Genomic DNA, 15,054 nt, shown 5'->3' on the forward strand with positions numbered 1-15,054 from the left:
ATTCTGCAGTCCCCTTTTTGATCTCTTTGCAGGACTAAATACATAAGAAACTGCTGCCCCTGTTATAATATAGCAAAATGATTGATCTCAGGGTTGTATTACTCAAGAAAGCTGGTCATGTTGGACCCCTAAAAAAAATAGGGAAAAAAACATAGGTTTCCCTGTTACCTCCACACACAAGCCAGTAACGTCCTGAGGAGAGAACTCATATAGATCCAAGTTTCTTGAGAATTTAATTTCCAGCTTTGGAAGATTCTACTTCTTGGATGGGAGCATTCGTGTTTGGCAATGGCTCATTATCGTATAACAGTTGCCGCCTGATATTAGGGCTTTCTTTCTTCTTTCCATGAGTGGACTCAAAAAGATTTCAAGTGAAGTTTTTGGCAATCTTTTACTGAAAACTCTTAATGACTAGGGATGAGATCCGATTTTACTCTTTAACTTTATTAAATTTATAGATCCAATTTAGTTTAATTTTGATATTCATACTCGTCTCAAACTCAGGAATTCGATTGTCGGTTTTTTTCCCTTCTAATGGTATGATTAGGTTTTCTTGCTTAGTACATTTATCTTTCTACTGTACAATAAAAGCGGAGCTGCTTCCTTTGAGCTCCTGTCCTGTCCGGTCCTTATCAAAGGTTAAAACAAGAATCCAATCTGAGATTGCATCCACTGGAAATTAAAAAAAAAAAAGAAAAAAAGAAAAAGAAAAGAGAGGTGAGACCCTGAGTACTGTTGGGTATGCAATATTTGACCAGACCAGACCAGACATCTAATCTAAGGACTTACTAGAAACTGCACAACTACTCTTTACATGTCCTATTAAATTAATTGTCCTCGCTCACTGCTTTTGAGCTGACTTTTCGGGCCCTTTGACCCACTCTTTAAAAGCTTTGTGTCGGTACTTACCAAATTATTATTCTTTTGTTTTCACATGAAAAAGTAAACTTAATTTCTTAATAATTCAAAAACCATGGTAAACCCTAGAAACTACTAACTAGTAACACCTAAAAGGAAAAAAGAAGTTGAAAATTTAGTAGTGATTTGGCCATTAAAAGGGTTCATATGAAGATTAGAAATAAAAGAAAAAGGAAAAAAAAGAGCCGACAAATTAGATGTGGTTAATTTAATTAGCTTTATCTTTTTTTATATGGTTTATATACTAAGAAAAGCAAGAAAGAAGTTGAGCAGGAACAGCCTAATTTGAGTCCCCGTAATTATTGGATACTATTTATGAGATTGTCATGTGTGGCACATGGTCACGGTTATCTTTTTAATTTGATTTTAAACATTTTGCTTCAATTAGGTCCCTATTAGTTAACGAACTGTTATGCTTATAATAATACACCATAGATTACAGATAAATGCTTGGAGAAGTTTAGTGTATGAAAGAAATGTTAAATTAGAAATATCTTAATATTATTAACTTTTTCTTTTTTTTTTAGAATAATTTTAATACTAACTTGCTTATATTACTACTAGTAATTGCATAGCATGTGAGGTGCACATGCCATTTAATGATGTATGGTTGGAAATTATGATGTACATGTTGTTTGAGCTATATATGCTGCTGTACTAACATGCTTATATATTTTCTTAATTATGTGCTTTATTTATTTGTTGCCTCTATTATATATGTAATTATGTATTAAAGTTTCTATCTGATTTGTTTTAGTGACAAAGTAGATCAATAACATTTACTTCCATTATTAGAAATTTAAGCACACCATGATATGATACTCAAGTGTTCATCTTATAATTAAAATACTACAAAATCTTGTTCTGGTAATTTTTTTTATTTGTATTATCAAGATTTTAATTTTAAGTTGAAATATCTTATATTAAGAAAGTGAAATTAAAGCAAATTTAGTTTTTGGTGAAAATTTATTAGAAATTCGACAATGCTTATAGCGTTGAATTTTAGTTAGTGATAATGAAAAATTTAATTGCATCAAAATAAAAGAGTGAGAGTATATGAAACGTAAAAATGTTCTTCTCCTTTTCAATTATAAATATATAAAATTATGGCGGTACATAGAATATAAAATAATTTATCACTTTCTTTTATATATATATATCCATTTTAAATTAATTATCTCTTTTTAAATAAATTCTTTGTAATATAGGACGAATTATTTGTTTTTTTAATTTGTATATTACAAATTCCTACGCCATGGTCATATAGTGAACCGTCAATGATCAGAAAAATAAAAGAAAAAAGGGTGAAAAACCATAAATTAGTAGCACAATCAATTATTGATAAAAAAAGAAAAAGAGAGGAGCATAATTAATTAATCACTTAGTGCATGTGAAAGTAAGTGAGAGGTCACATGGTTGCAAACGACATGTCATTAACAAAAACTACACTTTCAGTTACAGTTTCTTCAGACTTATTTCTTGGCTTCTTGGTCTGCATATCCAATCACCCTAAATTCTGGTCCAATGGGTACCCAATACATTGACGACGGGTGGCATTTCTGGGTCCCAAAAGCAGGAACTAACCATGTCATCTTTCTGTTTTCATCTTAGATATTAGTATGATTTTTCATGGCCGATAATTAAGCCTTTCTGGCAGGTATAAACCATGATGTGTCAATATTTCTTATCATAAGTTCGTGTAATCCAAATATTAAATACATATTGATAATGACTCTTCATATATCAAGGGTTCATGGTAATCTTTTGTTTTAAATGATCCATGAAAAGTATTGTAATTGTCAAGGCTTTCTTCTTTTTGTGGAATGTATTTTGGAAGGAAAATAAACGTAAATTAAATCACCAATTTCATGGAGGCAGGTATTATATTAAGATATACATGCTTACAAACTTATGATTATATTTACAAATTAATGAATGCAAATATTGTCAATTTTTGTGCAAGTGGGATTTTACCCATTAGATATTATCTGCCATTTTATTATAAGAACTTAGCTTTCGAGTATTTGCCGTGGATTTATTACATAACTGATTAACTGAAAGTAGAAGAACATCCTGGATCTGTTACGTAGCAGCATACCAATGACTCATTAAAACAAAAAAAAATACTTAGAAAGAGATCATATCTGATTCAATATTACGTTACATACATAAATTGAAAAATAAACATTATATGTACGTCTCAAATAATATCTATAAATTGAATATCGTTGGAGGGTTATATATAATTAGAGGCTATTTTGGAGTTTCCTCAAATGTGGATGGATGAACTATATTATATAAAGTCATTGATGATTAAGCTTGAAATATCTATGAAAAGAGTTTGCCATTTGATTTGAAAACTTTGGCTCTATTACAAGAGAGCAAAGCTGACACGGTTCATAATCAAATTGAAGATGCTTAAATATGCAACATCAATTGATTATCTATGTTCTTTTTAGTTAATTATAGTCAGATTATACATAACTAAATTAATTTGTTGTTTTTTGGTATTTCAATTAAAGATGTGGAAAGTGTACTAATAGATTTATCAAGAATTACATTTCCATGATTTCATCTCATCATCATGATCAATATTTAATATGAAGAGAAGTTTTTTGCTTGCACTAAGATATTGAATTGAGTTGTAAAATAGCAACATTAATAGTTAATCTATTTCATTCCTCGTAAATCCTCCCTTTCATCATTCAAACTTGAAACCCTTGTTTTTCTAATCATCAAGTGATAGAGTGCTAGTCTCAAAGAAACAGAAACCATTTTTTATTTTATTTTAAGAAGTATAAGTTCAACGAAAAAAGTAATTTAAATGTTTACTTGTGGATTGGGACTGACTAAATTATTTAGCAAAAATGGGAACCCTATGCATATTGTTCATAACCCCTAAAAGTAATAGGCTTTACCTTTCTCAAATGTTCCAAGAGTTTTCCATTGCCCTAATACATAAATTTTATATCAACTTGAAAATTATATAAAAAATAATAGTTGAAATAATTCATTGTTTTTTTTTTGTAATATAAAAATATAAAAAATTAAAATTTTAATTTTAATACTTTATTGATCCATTATATTTTTATTACGTACGCTCTATTAAGTTTCTTATATATAAAAAACTATTTATACTTCTAAAAATTTAAAAATAAAAAGAATAATAAATTATACAAAAAATGCATTGAAATATTTTATATATAGACTACATATTTTAAGAGATGGAGAAATAATTTTTTTTTTGGAAGAACAGGAGAGAGAAGGATTTGAAGTGAGGGTGAATATGAAAATATTAAAAAGAAATGTGAAACCAGGGAATTTGGTTGAATTCAAAATCCAAAATTAAACGCTTTGCTTCCTTCGTAGAAGTTCCTTTAAGGAACGTGGGTATCAAAGCCATGATGTCTCCCCACAGCTCAATAAAACCCATCGCCACCCTTCTTTCACATTTCTGAAATTATCTCTCTCTCACCTTAACCTCATCATGCCCACACTCAAACTCAAACTCCTACCTCCACAACCACCACCGCCACCGCCACCAACAACAAAGCTGCCGCCGCCACACCACCACCACCACCACCTTCTCTCCATCCTCCTTCTCCTCTCTATCACCACAGCCAATGCTATCATCATCCCCACCACCAGCATCACAATCACCACTAAAATTAATCAAAAATTCAAAGAAGCCCCACAATTCTACAACTCCCCTACATGTCCATCCCTCTCGTCAAACGACATATGTTCGCAAGAAGCCGTCCATGTGGCTATGACTCTTGACTTCCCTTACCTTAGAGGAACCATGGCAGCCATTCTTTCCATCATTCAACACTCTTCTTGCCCTGAAAATCTCCGTTTCCATTTCATCTCCTCACCATCCTCCATTTCACTTCACTCCACAATCACTTCCTCTTTCCCTTATCTTCGATCTCAGATTTACACCTTCCATACTTCTCCTGTCTCCGGCCTCATTTCCACTTCCATTCGTGCTGCTCTCGACTCTCCTCTCAACTACGCACGCAACTATCTCGCCAATCTCCTCCCTGGATGCATCCAAAAAGTGATTTACTTAGACTCTGACATCATTCTTGTCGATGACATTTCAGTCTTAGCCGCAACCCCACTTGGCGAAGACGCAGTCTTGGCTGCGCCAGAGTACTGCAATGCTAACTTCACTTCTTACTTCACACCTACTTTCTGGTCCAATCCATCTTTATCTCTAATATTTGCAGGACGCAATGCCTGTTATTTTAACACAGGAGTTATGGTGATAGATTTAGAAAGATGGAGACAAGGTGATTACACTAGAAAAATAATTGAATGGATGGAGTTACAAAAGAGAATGAGGATCTATGAACTGGGTTCACTTCCTCCATTCTTGTTAGTCTTTGCAGGTAACATTGCGCCTGTTGACCATAGATGGAACCAACACGGACTTGGAGGGGATAATTTTAGAGGTCTATGTAGGGACTTGCATCCGGGTCCTGTTAGTCTCTTGCATTGGAGTGGTAAAGGGAAGCCTTGGGCTCGACTTGACGATAACCGGCCGTGTCCCTTGGACGCTCTCTGGGCTCCTTATGATCTCTTGCAGACGCCATTTGCTATTGAGTCTTAGAGGTTTCCGAAGAACTGTGGTAAATCTACCAAATAATAAAGAGATTTTTTCCTTTCTGAAGATTAAAGTTTTGCACATGTTCAATGAAGGTAGAGAAAGAAAAAAGGTGTGTTTATAGTCTATATACAGCCATTAACAAACCTTAGAGTTTTGCTTCTTTTTTTTTTTCTTCTGTTTTTCTGGCTCTGTACCTGAGAACAGTAAACTATAGTTACATATACTAAAGAAATGGAGGGAATTGTATAGAGGGTTTTAATCAATTTAATTTTCTATCTTCTTTCTTTCTTTGATTTGATCATTGCATTTCTGATTAATTGTATCTAATTATAATTTGGTTAATTATTGCTTATAATTAGGTATAGATTCCGGCTAATTATCGCTTATAATTAATTTGGCAAAGATTTATTTATTATTTAACAATGCATTAATGTAGGAATTATTTTTGATCTTTAATTGATAATTCTGACGAACTTTTGTAAGAACGTTGAAAGTTTTGGTAATGGTAACAAGAGAAGAAAGATTATGTGGGTTGGCATGCATTGATTTAATGTTTTGTCTCTAGCAGTTAGGTAATTACCTAAAACTAAAAGTAGCATGTGCTATCAGATTTTTTGCTTTAAATATGTCACTATCCCTTGGATAGGAATTCCTGGGTGTTAAAGGATTGGTCTAATGGTTACTTGTTCATATATGGTTTTGCATTTTCCTTTTCTCTTTTCTCAGGAAAATTTCATTTAATTTTAACATATATGTTAAATAATTTTTCTAATGAAACTCAAACATAAATTAGCAGTAAGGCTATACAATTTTATAAATAATAAATAATTTTTGACACTGTTCTGCAAGACTTTTTTTTAATTTATTTGAATATATATATGTTTTATTTATTTATTTAGTTGGAAAAACACGGATATTTAAGTTTGTTGATAATAAGTTGTTTTTTGAAACTATTTATATTTAAACACTTCAATTTTGATTGTTTAGCCATTTTAATATATTTTAATTATTAATTTAATTTAATAAATATCTAATTTTATTTTTATAGCTTATTCAACACTTTTAATTTTTATTTTAACTTAAAAGGTATCTATATTTTATTTTATGATAAATTTAAAATATTTATATAAAATATGCGTGGATGTATTGAATGGAGCTACATATTAAAAAATATTTAAATAAACAATAGAAATTGAGGTATTTATCATCAAATGGTATAAATTGATGTGTCCAAATACACATTTGGCCTTATGTGTCAGAGGTATAAACCCGTTATATCATATAAAAACATACATAACTTAGTACTTATATTTATAATTTATCTACTAAGTTCCTATATTTTTAATTTTAATTAATTGAGACCTTAATTTGAATTTCCTTGCTAAAATGGCCCAATAAACTTAGAAACCTAAGAAACTTTCTTTTTATTCTTTCCTTATCTAATTATGGTGGAGGTCCCTTATTCCTAATGGATTCTTTTTATTATTTAGTGCAACTTCATGTCATAATTCGTATAATTGAATTTATCTGATAAATTAGAGTTTGAATTTTAATAAGATAAAAAATTAAGGGTATCATTTCAATTCAAATAGTGATTCTTTATGAACCACGATTTAACACTACTCACTATATAATGTACCAGTTTATAAATCTTTTTCATTAATTGAATTTTAAATGGATCCATTTAAAAAAAAAAATAAAATTAATAAGCACTTGTTTAGAACATTATAATTTACATACCTAACTATACAAAATCTGAAATAGCAACTTTGGGTTCAGTTCAATTGGCCTAAGTAATTATTACATTGTTCAAGAGTTCCTACTTTTCTTTTGTGATTGGATATTCTTATAAAGATGCAATGTTATTGACTACATTATTTCTTTTGCATATTTTCTTTTCCTCCCTTTTTGATTTATCTCCTTTGATATCTAATATATTGTCTGGCCAAAGCCCAACATTTATTGTTTGAGCAAATAATGGAACCTCCTGAATTTAACCTCACCAATTTGATTACTCACTGATCACATATATAATTACAAGTTTAGTATAAGATGCTATGCCGTTTAAGAGAATCATTAGGACTGGTTGCAAACCACTTTTCCCAATAAACATATATTTGGGCAAATTCTTTTCCTATGAATTTGACTCTTTATTCAGGAAGAGCTGTATCAGGATGCGGTAACAAGGAAGCCCCTACCTTAGAAAGGTCATACCCTGCAAGAGAAGAAAATGAACACTATATATATGTATTTCGAAACCTTATATATATATATATACTTTCTTTCTCTAGATTAACGTATATTTATTTAATTTCTTAAACTCTTGCAAATCTTAATAATGATTATTCAATGCTATATTAAGACCTCATAGTAAAAAATTTGAATCACTAGCATATGAAATGTACATATATACCTTATGTTGGTAATGGAAGTTTTTCAAGAGTTTTTGTAAGAGAAGAAAAAACAATTTTTTTTTTTTTTACATACGCTCTTAATCATTTCCTAAATAAATTTTATCGAATCAACATTTCCGTCCACACATTGAAATTGATAATTTTCGATTATAATGAATTAAGAATAAGTGTTTCGCATTACATAACTTTTTAAAAAATATATTTTTTTTTTCGAAAAGTTATACCACGTTAAATGCATCATAATATTTTTATTAAAAAATAATATTTTTGTGTAATTTTCAATAATCAATTTATGAAATAGTTTTAAAAGCTAATAAAATTATTAATATAATGAATCTTTTCTACTCTTCAAAGGTTTAAGCTATTGAATACCTTCTCGCATGATTATTGGTATACCTGATTTATTATAATAATATTATGCATATATTTTCATAGTGAAATACCAATTAGTGTCATCATATAAATAATTAGGATTCTAGTTTAAGGTTAATGTCTCTCATATGCCTTTCCGATGTATTTGGCATCATGGGATCGGCTAACATGTCAAAAAAGTCAAGAAAATGAAATATAAATAACGGACAAAATCCATGAACGCGTTTTTCATCATTTTAATATTTTACTTTGACAATATGAATACAATTTAAAACATGCTTTTCATTGGACAATATCATTTCAAAACATAAAATATATAAAACCCTGTCGGTGAACCTTTATTCTTATATATATATATATATATATATATTAACTGTTTTAAGTTTTCATAATTTTATTGATTTTATTTAATTAGTGAAGAAAATTGGTTACTATAATAGATTAGATTGTCTATTTTGATTCATAATATGCAATTACTCACCGCAGGCCATTTGTTTTATTGGGTTCTCACTCACTTGAATCTTTATGCGATCGCCAACATATTATCATCTTATTGTTTTTCTAAATTTATCCTACAATAGTTTAGAGAAAACAAATACTAATCTAATACTTTTTAATAGTAATAGTCTTCTATGGAATTAATTAACAAATAACATGACAGCAATTAACAGAAAAAAAAAAAAAGAAGGAAAAAACTATATGCTTCATTCTCTCTTGGAGGAATTTCATTTGCCACACAGAATTATGGGTTTTCGACTACATATATTTTATGATGATTTGTTACGTTTATGTTGGTTGGTTATTAATAGGATCAGTTATGAAATAAAAAAATAACTAATATAAATACAATAAATTACAAAATATGCAAAATTATAATAGGAAGTCAATAATATTATGTGGAAAATTAAGTCCACCTAAATTAAAATTTTTCCTCATTTTATAAATGATGTGTTATTTGACAGATATAAGTGTGCACTTATTTCTATGAGAAATCTAAGGCGCCGGCCAAGCCAATTGAATTTAGTGTGCCTGTAATGTGTAATCTGTTAGATTTATTAGATCCCTTTCTACAGCTTTGAACCATGAGGACTTACTTATAGTCAACACTTTGGGATTATTATTATTATTAATCATAATAGACAGCCTAATTAATTACTCTTACATAACAAACAATCTGTTGTTACATTAGATTAGTCAACTTATCACACGTATATATATATATACATATACAACGTGGGAGCTACGGCCAACAATGGTTTTGTGCCAAATGAGACATTATTTTTTTCCCGTCTTAGTTTAGTAAAATAAATAAGGATTAATTATTTTAACATCTTTAGTTTCGTTAATTTATATTAGTACATTTTTGTATTTTTATTAATTATTTTAATATTTTTATTTTTTGACTTTATTAAACTATTATGTACTTAAATTAAAAATAGACTTTAAATGTGAATGAAATATCTAATAATACCTCTAGTAGATTAAATATGTTAACAAATATACTAGCAAATTTCTCTATTTTTATAACTAATTTTAATATTCTTTTCAGTTTATTATCTTAAATTATTACATCGTTCAATTAAAAATAAATATTAAATGAAGTTGAAATATTGATTATAATCAAGTCCAAGCATTATGTATATATTAAAAATATGGTTAAATCTTTTATTTATTTAATATCATAGAAAGTATTCTGATGATTAATATTTGGGGTGTTGGCAATTGTCGTTTATGTGATTTGACATGGTGTTGCTTCTATTTACAAATACGTTTCTGTTAAATTTGTGGTGCATCTTCTCGTCACTTTGCTCAAAAACTAAGGGAGGAACCAAATGATATAAGATACTCCATATGAGAGTTGTAGAGTAAGAAATAAAATAAAATAAAACAAAAAGAAAAACAAGATTCATCAATCAGTAGACCCAGAAACAGTTTCGAGATTTTACGAGTGCCTGTCTATTGATTTTTGGAGTTATGTAATAACTTGAATAAGTGGCTTCCCAAATACCTTTAAATGTGCAGAATTGTATCTCTCTGGCACATGCTATTACAATATTATGACAACTCACAGTTAGTAATTGAATTCCATAAGCTTGTAGATTAGTAGATTTGTTGGAGAAACAATTCTGATTTTGGCAAAGTTCTTGGAAAAAATTAAAAAAAGTTTCCATACTTCCATCAAGATGCTACGAGAAATAGCTGCTTAGTTATTCTTCATGGCCCATCGTTCCTTATGTTCTGGGCTTTAACAATACAAAGAGGCTCAAGAGCCTAATCCAAAAAGTAGAGTCTCAATCAATCCTTCACTTTTTGACAAAAAGACTTGAGGAAATTTGGATGACTAATTAACATGGGTAGCAAACCATCACTCAAAAAAAAAAACACTTGGGTAGCAAATCATTCAATTTTCATCAACTACTGTTTTACCATGCATAAATTTTTTTTTAAAATATATTGTTTTCAATAAGAGACTAACATATATATGTATGTATATTTTTATATCTTAGAATTTTAATTATTAATACATATTTAATTATTTAAAATTAATAAATATATATTATTTTAAATAAGAGAGCAATATATATGAATTCGTGTTTTTATATTTTAGTATTAGATTATTAACAAATATTTAATTTTTTAAAATTAAAAGTTATGTTTCAATTATTTATCTATTTGGTGTACAAGTAGGGACAATATATCGAGATGAGATAAAAAAAATAATTTCTTATACTATTTTATTTCTAATACTGGCGGAGGAGAATTCATCATTCCAAATGTATTCACCAGTAAATAGATTTTTCTGTTATCAATAGGTTAACAGTCATGATAACCTGACCATTAGGAGATGAAATGATATCTAATATTGTAATTAATGCGGAGATTGAATCTGAAAATATTACAAATATAGCATACAATCAGTCTAAATTAGCTCTATTTAACTGCGTCCATATAGTCTCCATAGTCTTCTCCATGTCTCATCTTTTTCTCACGGAAGTATCTGTAGTACACGTACTGCAGTATGATCTGTAAACATGCTTTTGTTAAGGCATGAACATAAGCAGCAACAATTGTTAATTTAACTACAGTAATTATGCAAGAAAACAAGGTATCATTATATAAAGGATACAAAAAAATCAAGTGCCACACAGACTGCAGCATCCAGCAACCATGGCATGTTTGCTTTGATGCTCTCCCATTCTGTAGTTCTAACAACAATACTGCATTTCATGTAGACAACCTTGTCAGTCCTAATATTTGTTCATCTCTACACATTCATGTATGTATGTGCGCGCAGATGCGGTAAAGAAAGAAAGAAAATACATCGTACCTTAGCACATAAGTGAGATTGGCTACCAGTGCAAATATGAACATGAGAGGATTTAAACCCTACATAAATATTGAACTTAATTTTAAGTATTTTATAAAGCTATTCCAAACAAAGATAAAGGAACAAATTGGTGTGAAAGCAAGAGAATTAATATGTATAAGAGCATCACCTCCACACTCCCTCTTTTAATCTGGTCAAAGAAATGAATGAATATGAATCAGAAGTAATGTATTATATAAGATTCTAAAGTGACTACATTAGAGGAGAAATATGTTGCTTGAAGTGTTAATTGAGACTTACATTTAACCAGATTTGAGGGATTCTGCCACCCATATATATAGCTGCCATAAGCCATCCTAACCACTGCCCAAAAGCGCTGTGCTCCATTCCACTACCTTCCTGCTTTAGACAATGCATTTTATATGATAAGAGTGCAAGATTTTGAGAATGAATTTTGATATTTATAATGCTATACTTTAAATTGAAATTGCAATTACTGATATCATACATGTAAGAGTCTTCTACTAGTAACTCCAATATAGGCATCTGTCAAAGCCTTGCTTTGTAGTGGCAGGTTAAGTGATGTGGCCAGAAATGTCCCATAACCAGCCTGATAAGTGTATCAACCGAAATTTTTTAAGATATGAAAGATATAAAACGGATGGTTCACTTGAAATCCACATAGTTTTTAGTAGATTAAGGAGCTCACGGATCGTGGAATTGGCCTAGGCTGGCTAACAGATGCAGCTGAAACTGGTGCAGCCTCATCATCTGAAGATGAAGACTCATGGTCAAATCCCATAGCTGAAGGACCACTTTTAGCTGTCCTAAGGTAACCTCGAAATGGTGGTGTACCACTACTTGCCATTGATCTAGCAGAACTGCAAAGAAAGAAAATGAAAAACAATAACACTAAATCAAGAATTATTAGTTGCAAAATTAGATTTATAATAGATGAAAGAAATGTTCAATTATAGCTTGAGAATAAAGAAAGGTGCATTCTTACGTGTAGTAATACTCCCTGCGTGGTGTTGATCTTGTTGAGGCATTGGGTATTGGAATGCCTGAATCACCTAACTTTGGTTTCAAAGGTTTTTTTTCATCTTCCACCTAAAACCAATGAGCTTTCAACTGTTAACCATGATGAATAGGAGAAACTGTATAAATGTATTTATTAATTAAATAGTAAGACTAATTAAATATCAAATTGTCCTTATTATAATTAGCATGCACAGTGGATGCCTCATATAATTTCTCCATTAATAGATCAGAAGAATGTACCTGCTGGTTAACTTCATTTTTCTGGCCTTTCCACCACCTGTAGATATAATCATAGTATAAACCCTGCAACACCAATACTATGGTGCTTGTCGTGTAGAGCTGTAAAAGAAACCAACATCCGAAAGTAAATCTAATTAAATAAATACATACGAATTTCTTTCTTTCTTTTTATGTTATGTGTAAAAGAATAGAACACAATCAGCTTTTGAAATTTGTGGATAGCTGCCCTTGTAGCCATAAAATTGGTATTAGTATTGGTATATACAAATAAGTAGAATTTATGAGAGAATAGACAAAACTATTACTACATGGAAAGCAACATAAGGTTGGGACAGCCTTTGATTTGGGACCGCGGACCTTTGCGATAATGATCAATTTTAATATGCTTATAATAAATTCATTTTGCTTTGCTGTTTTAAGGAAAGTGATAGACATCAATTTAACTGTGTGACTAATGACTAGATTATTGACCCAATTGCAGATTGCTTAGAAGCAAGAAGCCACTTCCCAAGTAAGAAAATTGCAATTAAGACTACTATTAAGGGTCAATTTTGTAAATGGAATTAAGAAAGTGCAAGCTTAACTGGGCAAGTGCACTTACTAGAGCAGTGTAGAACTGGGTTGGTAGCTGCATCCAGAAAACAAGGAACAAGAAACAAACAGTCAAATTAGCAGGAAATTTGTTGTACAATTAACAAAATGCATATATATCAGCATGTCAGCGACGTGCAGCCTTTAAAATATGGTTAAGTCACAGCTGCCATTTTTTGGACCACAATAAGATCGCTCTTTCTATGGCTCTCATGACTTTGAGACTCACCGTTGCTGGCTCAAGAAGACAACCCACAAGATTAAAAACATCTCTGCACCATCCAAAAAGAGTTTATAAATTAAATGACAATCTGAAGAAAGAAAGAAGTCAAATTTTGCGACAGTTTGATTCGTTATCCTTGTAACATAATGAGTAAGGAAACCTTTGGTGTCGGTATGATATAGATCAAGAAACAGGAAAATAAAATTGCCAAATCTTGAATGTATACTTTACAAGAACAGTGTGTTTTTTTTCTTCTTTTTTCTTTTGTTTCTTGAGTTGAGCAGGATAGAAAATAGAAATGAATGTAGAAGTGCTATAAGAAAGGTAAAAGAAGAGGAAGAAAAACAGACCCGGCAACCCAAGTTAAGAGAAAAAGAAGGGAGACTCCATGGCTAGACTTGGTGCGAAAGTTGGTAATGATTTGAGGGACTTCTGCAACTCCCCAACTGACTAAACTAACAAAGCCAAACCCAAAAGATAATTCATCTTTTAGACTGCAAAGACAGTCCTTGAAGTATCTCTCCACCCAACGAACACAAGGTTTCTGTTCCTTAACACAATAAGCAAGCGACATGACCACCTCTCTCTCCTGCAAGAAAAGGAAAAAAAAAAAAAAAGACTAATGTTTCTGTTTGTAAGGACTAGTTTATTAATCGGCTATATACGCATGTATTATAAAAGACAAAGAACTCAAGAGGGTTATCAACTTGAGTTGGCTTCTTTTAAGTTGAAATTATATTATTAAAATCAGCCAGTGGAAAAGAAATGGTGATGTCCAAAATAATGACAATACGAGTATTAAGTGCCCAACATTTTTAATGCAATAAAAAATGGGAAGGTCTATTTTCAACAAAGGGAAGCAAATCCTTGACCCAAAACCAAGGGTCTTTAAGTGCTCTTTGGAAACCGAGGTCGTCATCACTGAAAGCAGAAAAAAGAAATGTTCTAAAACAAATAAGAGTAATTCTTATCCACATTCACAGAATGATGGGAATCAGATTAGAATTACTGATACAAGTATTTTATATTTTAACATTAGAATTATGTAAAACTGGTTAACCATTAAAATTTTTTTATTTAAATTTAGTGTACAGTTCATCTATATATTAAATAAAAAAATATTTATAATATAATTATTCTCCTGTTTATTACTTCACCTGTATATATATATATGCATGTCAATAAAAATGTTCCATTAATCATTTAAAAGTCTCATGTGTAAATGGAAATATATCCTTGCACTAGACAAAGATTTTTCAAACAATAATGCAATAAATGTCGTACGCCGCATATTCTGCCGTGTAAAGATGTGATG

At 30.4% G+C, this 15,054-nt stretch overlaps 2 protein-coding genes across 3 annotated transcripts; one reads left to right on the plus strand and one right to left on the minus strand.

The window, feature by feature from the left end:
- The first annotated feature begins 4,265 nt into the window (after positions 1-4,265).
- Positions 4,266-5,818, plus strand: LOC8272984 (probable galacturonosyltransferase-like 1). Its single transcript, XM_002533226.4, has one exon. It carries the CDS (start codon positions 4,406-4,408, stop codon positions 5,531-5,533), a length of 1,128 nt encoding a protein of 375 aa, XP_002533272.1. The 5' UTR covers positions 4,266-4,405; the 3' UTR covers positions 5,534-5,818.
- A 5,207-nt stretch (positions 5,819-11,025) lies between these two features.
- On the minus strand, positions 11,026-14,467 carry LOC8272985 (probable vacuolar amino acid transporter YPQ1). 2 transcript variants are annotated; one of them, XM_048377198.1, is made up of 12 exons: positions 14,090-14,467; positions 13,746-13,788; positions 13,527-13,553; positions 12,926-13,024; positions 12,651-12,754; positions 12,354-12,525; positions 12,153-12,254; positions 11,945-12,046; positions 11,814-11,834; positions 11,645-11,703; positions 11,444-11,534; positions 11,026-11,340 (listed from the first exon to the last, which is right to left on the minus strand). In XM_048377198.1, exons 1-12 carry the CDS (start codon positions 14,311-14,313, stop codon positions 11,248-11,250), a joined length of 1,137 nt encoding a protein of 378 aa, XP_048233155.1. In that variant the 5' UTR covers positions 14,314-14,467; the 3' UTR covers positions 11,026-11,247. The 2 variants fall into 2 exon arrangements, with proteins under 2 accessions (XP_048233155.1, XP_002533273.1); XM_002533227.4 differs by having other exon boundaries at positions 11,945-12,043; positions 14,090-14,457.
- Positions 14,468-15,054: the final 587 nt, after the last annotated feature.

This window comes from Ricinus communis, chromosome 7 (assembly GCF_019578655.1).
Source record: "Ricinus communis isolate WT05 ecotype wild-type chromosome 7, ASM1957865v1, whole genome shotgun sequence".
Classification (NCBI taxonomy): domain Eukaryota; kingdom Viridiplantae; phylum Streptophyta; class Magnoliopsida; order Malpighiales; family Euphorbiaceae; genus Ricinus; species Ricinus communis.